General features: G+C 31.9%; 1 protein-coding gene across 1 annotated transcript in view; it reads left to right on the forward strand.

Annotated features, from left to right (window-relative positions):
- Positions 1-2,829, forward strand: part of LOC112156689 (protein mono-ADP-ribosyltransferase PARP11) — a 4,286-nt gene extending 1,457 nt beyond the window's left edge. The window contains exons 7-8 of the mRNA XM_024288974.2: positions 145-296; positions 369-2,829. Of these exons, the coding sequence (XP_024144742.1) occupies positions 145-296; positions 369-658 (442 nt within the window). The 3' untranslated portion in view covers positions 659-2,829. The remainder of the gene's footprint in view (positions 1-144; positions 297-368) is intronic.
- The last annotated feature ends 3,487 nt before the right edge of the window (positions 2,830-6,316 follow it).

The raw sequence follows: 6,316 nt of genomic DNA on the forward strand, positions 1-6,316 counted from the left end.
TAACTATATTATTATTTTTATGTATTTATTGTATTATTATTATATTTTTTTCTATTTGTATCGATATTATTATGTGCATTGTTTTATTTTTAGCTAGTATTTATTTTCTGTCTTCATTTTCTTCTCTTTATTTATTTTTTAAAGGAAAAGGAAACAGCTGATGAGGCTTCACGGTGTCCACAAATTCCCAGAGAGACGTCTTTTTCACGGAACTGACGTCAAAAATGTTCATAACATTTGCAAGTATAACTTTGATTTGCATTTAGCTGGACAGAATGGCCATGCATTTGGTACAGGTAGGTGATAAGCTCACCAAATATAAATATTTAACAAAACCCATTTTGTTTGCTATTTTTCTTTTTTTTCAGGAATCTATTTTGCCAGATGTGCATCATTTGCAGACAAATACAGCCCGAGCTGCTCAGATCCTGTAGCTCTGTTCGGTGGGGCGACGCTCTCTGGAAACTATAAAATACAGTTTTTGGCACGGGTGTTGGTTGGGAAATCTCAGGTTGGACAACCTAATTTCAAAAAACCAGATCATGGAAAAGCTGAAAACAAACACAACAGCTGCGTAGATGATGTCAAACATCCCAAAATATTTGTCATATTTGATCCAAATCAGATTTATCCAGAATATCTGATTCAGTACCAATAAACGTAGACTAAAACAGGATGTTCTCGGAATGTAAGGAGGAATATTTTTATATTTTTGTAATTAGAAACAATCTATGCTTAAGTGCAAATATTTTATTGTGTTTATAAGAATGCAGATTAGAAGAACACTTGATTTTTTGTTTGCTTTATCATTAAAAATTACCTTTTTTGTCTTTTATCTTTTATTTATTTATTTATTTATTTTTTTGGTCAGACCATAATCTGGAATAAGATCTTTCAACTGTAGTTTTTATCAATGGACACTAGATGTCCCTGTTTTATCAAAGAAAAGACACATTTTCAAAGCATTACTCAATAGAACAAAAAAGTAGATTTTTTCCCTGATATTTTCTTATAGGGAGAGTAAAGTTATTTTTTAAAGAATATCACAGTATCAATTTAGCACAAAACATGTCTCTTTTTGCTGAAGATAAAAGCCAGATATCTTTTTAATTTATTTATTCATTCTTCTTATATGAATCTGGATGATAAATGTATATGTAATTGCTCCAAATGGACTCTAAAATAAGCCTTTGCGATGATTAATTACAGCTTAAAAAACAAAAACACCTTCATATTTTGTATATATTTAATTCAAAGATTTGATTTTAGTTTGAATGCTAAAATATTCTGAGCAGTGAACATTCCTCCATCCCCTCCTTAAAACATACTAAAATCAGATTACATTTCAAAACGTTTCAACAAGAATGTTTAAAGTTAAAGTGATTGGTCTGGACATTTTTATAAATCAGGTAAATCCAACTTAATCCAACACAAGGACAAAAACTGAAGCCAAAAGTTTGATTTGTTCCAGACGTGGTTAAAAAACAAACGTTTAAACCGCCATAGTTCACTGGATCTGGTGTTGGCAAAGGGCACCAAGTGTAAATATGCTCCTCCTTGTAAAATACTTCAGACTGAATTTGTTTTACTTTATGTTGCAAGTTAAACTAAATTCTAAAATAAAGGAAATCTCAGCCGTAATTAGTCTAAATTCCTTCATTTTAGTTTGGTCGGATAATTTTAGCAATTTTATCATCTTGACTTTATTGAAATGCACTGGGTATTTCCAAAAAAATATGTTTTTTTCCAAAAATAATTCCAACAAAATGCCAAGTTTGTGGAAAAACAAAGTTCTTCTATAGAAATAAAGAGAGTAAATGCCTGCTAGTGAGCTGCATTTGTGAAATCCTGTGTGATTTCTTGAAAAACTGAATTGATCTAAAGCATACTGTTCCAAGAAGGTGGAACAACAGCAGAGTTGATGCTGTCTGTGGCACTAAAAGTTATTAGACTATTAAAATATATATATATTTATGAGTCACATGCTTTTTAAACTGCTGCAAAACTTTTAAAAAGGGGATTGATTCTACTGGACAAAATAAAAATAAGCATGACAGGGTTTTGTTTGAAGGAAGTGAAATTAATTTAGTGTACAATTAGGAAAGAATTTAATGGATTAAAAGTCAATTTTGTTCCAGAAGAAACACTAAAGTAAGACTTGGATTTTTAAAAGTAAATTTGATCAAACTCCAAGACTTAAAATCCCCCATGATATTTTTAAAATAAAAAAAACACTTCTCAGTAGTGTTTTAATTATGATTATGACATTTTTAACCAAAATCCCACAACCTACATCTCTTAAAAAGGCATTTTTTGTGTTTATCTGAAACCTCTGTTTCCAAAATCTCCTCTGAGGGGGCGTGGCTATTAGCACTGAGCTGAGTAGCTCCGCCCCCGATCCCCCCTGTCTGATTATGATAATTCTGTTTCGCTGACTATTAAGTAAACCTTCAGCTGAAGAAACAACTAGTGGAACAAGAGATTTAGCTTAGCCAAATTGACATTGGAATTGTTGCCAGTTTCTTTTTATTTATTTATTTATTTAATATTTCTTGTCAATCAAACAAGTACAAGTTTATGCCAGGAAATTATACCAAAGGTAATGGTAGCATTTGTGTTTCAAAAAAAAAAAAAGCTAGCGAGTAAAATAAAAATTAGATAAAATAATAAAAAGAATATATATATATATATGTAGTTATTTTGTATAAGAGCTGTAGACATGGTAAAAAAAATGCATCTTTGTATAAAATATTAAAGCAATCTGGTTAATGAGAAAGTCTGTCTGATTTTTAATGATGTAATTCACAACTTCCTCTATGATCCTGAAATGCAAAAAAAAAAAAAAAAATAAATCCAGCGCTCTGATGTTTTACAGTTAACTTATTAAAAATATATTGTATCTTGTTCAAATATACATTCATAAATCAAACAAACCCAATGTAATGTCAATAAGTAATCCCAAAGATCATGGTAGTGTAATCTAGGCTTCAAGTCGGGGAGTTTAAAGTCAATGTGTGATGTCAGAGATGATTGTTTAGTTATATATGTCTATGGGTAGCATACATTCATGCTAAAAGTGCAACAGTTTTGCTAAATTTGGCTAGTATTGTAAAAGAGAAATAACATTAAATATTTTTAATTTTTAATATTTTAATAAATATCAATTATGTCTTATTTTTTGGAATGAGCAAAAGCAAAAGAAACTACCATTTCTCAAAATTGAATTTTTTTAAACGTTTTTAGCATTAGTTGAGGCCAAACTAGCAAAAAAGCTAGCTCGTTGCTGAATTACTAGCTGAACTCTAAATTAGCATAAAATTACTCGGTACATTAAATCAGCCAAAATGTTAGCATGTTGCTAAAATAAAAGCTAAACTCTAAATTAGCCTGAAAACTGAAGGAGATGACAAATTAGCCGAAAACATCAGCATTTTGCTAAATTATTAGCTAAACCCCAAATTAACATAACATTTCTCAGTAAACTAAATTAGTCAAACTTGTTAGCCTGCTGCTTAAATATAAGCTAAACTCTAAATTAGCCTAAAAACCCAGTAAACAACAAATTAGCCAAAAACGTTAGCATGTTGCTAAAATAATAGCTCATCTTCAAATTTTTGAAAATTACTTTTTTATTTTTCTTCAGCCAGAGAGCCACCATGGAGAGATAAAAAAGCCACATGTGGCTCTGGAGCCGCAGGTTGCAGACCTCTGTTCTAGAAGCATTTCTCTCATAATGGAAGACATATATAAAATAATTTAAGATTAAAACTGCGTTTATGAGTATCTCTTTATTCGAATTGCGTTAGATCAGGAGCAGATGAAAACTAAATGTTTGAAAAAGCTTTGTGACTCCCATAGGAAGTCCATTTTTACAAACATATAGCAACAAATATAACTTCACAAAAGTCTTCCTTCTCCGTTTTATTTATTTATTTATTTTTAAATCCTCCACTTGCAGAAAATAGACCCATTAACGTCTTTATTTCTCTTGTCTAAGGTGACATTTTACTCAAATAGAGCTGGAAAACTTTGATATTTCTCAGTTTTTTCGCTAATGCTAGCTTGGGCTTGTGAGAAGCTATAAGCTAGCAAGAGAGAGCGTAAACAAAGGAATGCTGGGAAATTAGTCCAGCTAACTTGTGCCAACAGTCTCACCCACAAATCAGAATTGAATTTCTAGTGAGCTAGTGCTATCTATTAAAAACGGCAAAAACATTTTGATAAAAGAATCACTGGAGTAAAACTTTAAATTCATTAATTGGTGCTCTTCTCTGTTTCTTTGGCTACATAATGTTACCAATCTCTGGTGTTTCCTTTTACACTGAATTATGACCTATTTAATTATTAAATAAATGATAAATTTAGATTTTTTTTAGATTCTTGCAAACATTTTCTTTGTTTTTACTTCACATTGTGTTTGTTTCCAGTCAAATACAGTCAGGAATCATAGTACGGTTCAGTGTATTTAATGATTAAAGAAAAATAAAGTTTATTTTTATTTATTTTATATTTTTTTAATAAAACAGCTTATTGTCACAGCTCTCCATTTTTTATAACTACCCTTGCACTTCTGTTAATTTTGATTTTTTTTTTTTACATTTTATTATCAGTAGTTTTTAATCACTTGTTATGAAAGCAAACTTTAAAATTATGTGAACATTTTAAAAGATAATATTAATTTAAAAAAAAGCTGGATTTGTGTTTGTGTTTGGATGAGCAGCTGGAATAAAGACAGCAACAAAAAATGTTTTTTTTTTTAATCTCAGAAAAAGGAGTTCACTGTTGTTTTACAAAGCACAATACATAACCAGCTACATGTTTCTATCTTCACATTTATGAAAGAAAAAGAACCCAAACATTTGCCATACTTGGATAAAACTCTCTCTGAGTCACAGATCTTTATTTCTGCCACAGGAACCAAACCTGACGTCCCTGAGCAGACAGAGAGGAGAAGCAGGTGGAGGTGTAAAAACATCTGTTTAGAGGAATGAGAGTCTGGTATGATATACTCTGGCACAGTGTTGACATTTTTATAAAATAATCAATAAATTAAATGTAATATTTCAGTCACATAAAAAAACAATCACATGAAAAACAAAACAGTTCTTGCTTGGCACACAGGGGTGAAGAACAAGCTTTGGCACCGCCGACGAATTCTCTCAGGAGACGTATTTAGGTTTACAAAGCACCAAGTGCAGACAATCTTCAGAGGCCGACTGGAGTTCTCTTTAGTTTAAAAGTGGTACCGAAATTCTTGTTACGCGGCACGCTATCCGGATTTACATTTGAGGGGTAAAAGATGCACTTTGAATGGCCACAACTTGGTTGGGTTTGTCCACGCAGCGGCCGACACAAATCCAGAAAACAGATGCTAAATTGTATGGAGCCAAATTGGGGTCAATATTTGAAACCCAAGCGAAACATAACAAAAAAAAGTAAAATGTCCAAATTTTTTACTTTTCTAAAGTAAACTTAATTGTTTTCAGCTTCAAATGTTCAGTTTTTTTAAGTTTCAAAACTCAAAATTTCAATTTCAAAACACTTTTTTTCACTTTCAACTCTTTTTTTTTTCCATTTTCGAATCTGACAATTTCAGTTTACGGATCTTTCAATGTCTCTAGGGTTGTGTCCGAATTCCCAACCAATCCCTAACAACAAAAAAACTATATAGTGCGAGACTATACAGCGCGCTGGATTTTAAAGGTAACTCGGACACCATGCTCGCTACTTTTCTTTCGTTTTCCTAAACACCGGCTATGACGTCACCAATTTCACGGAGTAAAAATCGAATAAATTCAAACATTTCACTTTTTTTTATCCCACTATGTTCTGATGGTGAAATATTAAATTTCAATTTTTTTTTTTTATTTGAAATTGTTCAACCACAATGCATTGTGCTCTATATTCGCTGATATAGTAAGCATTGATGTGTGCTAGGTTTTCGCAAAGACTTCTGGGAAATTTCAAGTGCACTCGATTTTGGAATTGGTAGATTCGGACAGCATTAAAAAGTGGGGAACATATTATATAGTTCATTATATGGGGATTAGGGGGGGAATTCGGACACAACCAATGTAAAACTACAAAATGGCGCTTTGAACGGGCTAGAAGGGGGTTGAGGGATTTGCACGCCATAAAACTGCTTTTTGGCATCTTTTTGCCATCTCGGCACAACTTCAGAGTATGATAGTACAGACAAAACAGCCATTTTCTGATCGGAATTATCCAAATTCTTAGAGTCAGTGAATGCAAGTTACCAACTTCATCGATTTTGATTGGTCCTTTGTGTTAGCCCGCCCCAAAGCGCCAAAATGGG

The sequence above is a fragment of the Oryzias melastigma genome, linkage group LG23 (assembly GCF_002922805.2).
Source record: "Oryzias melastigma strain HK-1 linkage group LG23, ASM292280v2, whole genome shotgun sequence".
In the NCBI taxonomy this organism is placed as follows: domain Eukaryota; kingdom Metazoa; phylum Chordata; class Actinopteri; order Beloniformes; family Adrianichthyidae; genus Oryzias; species Oryzias melastigma.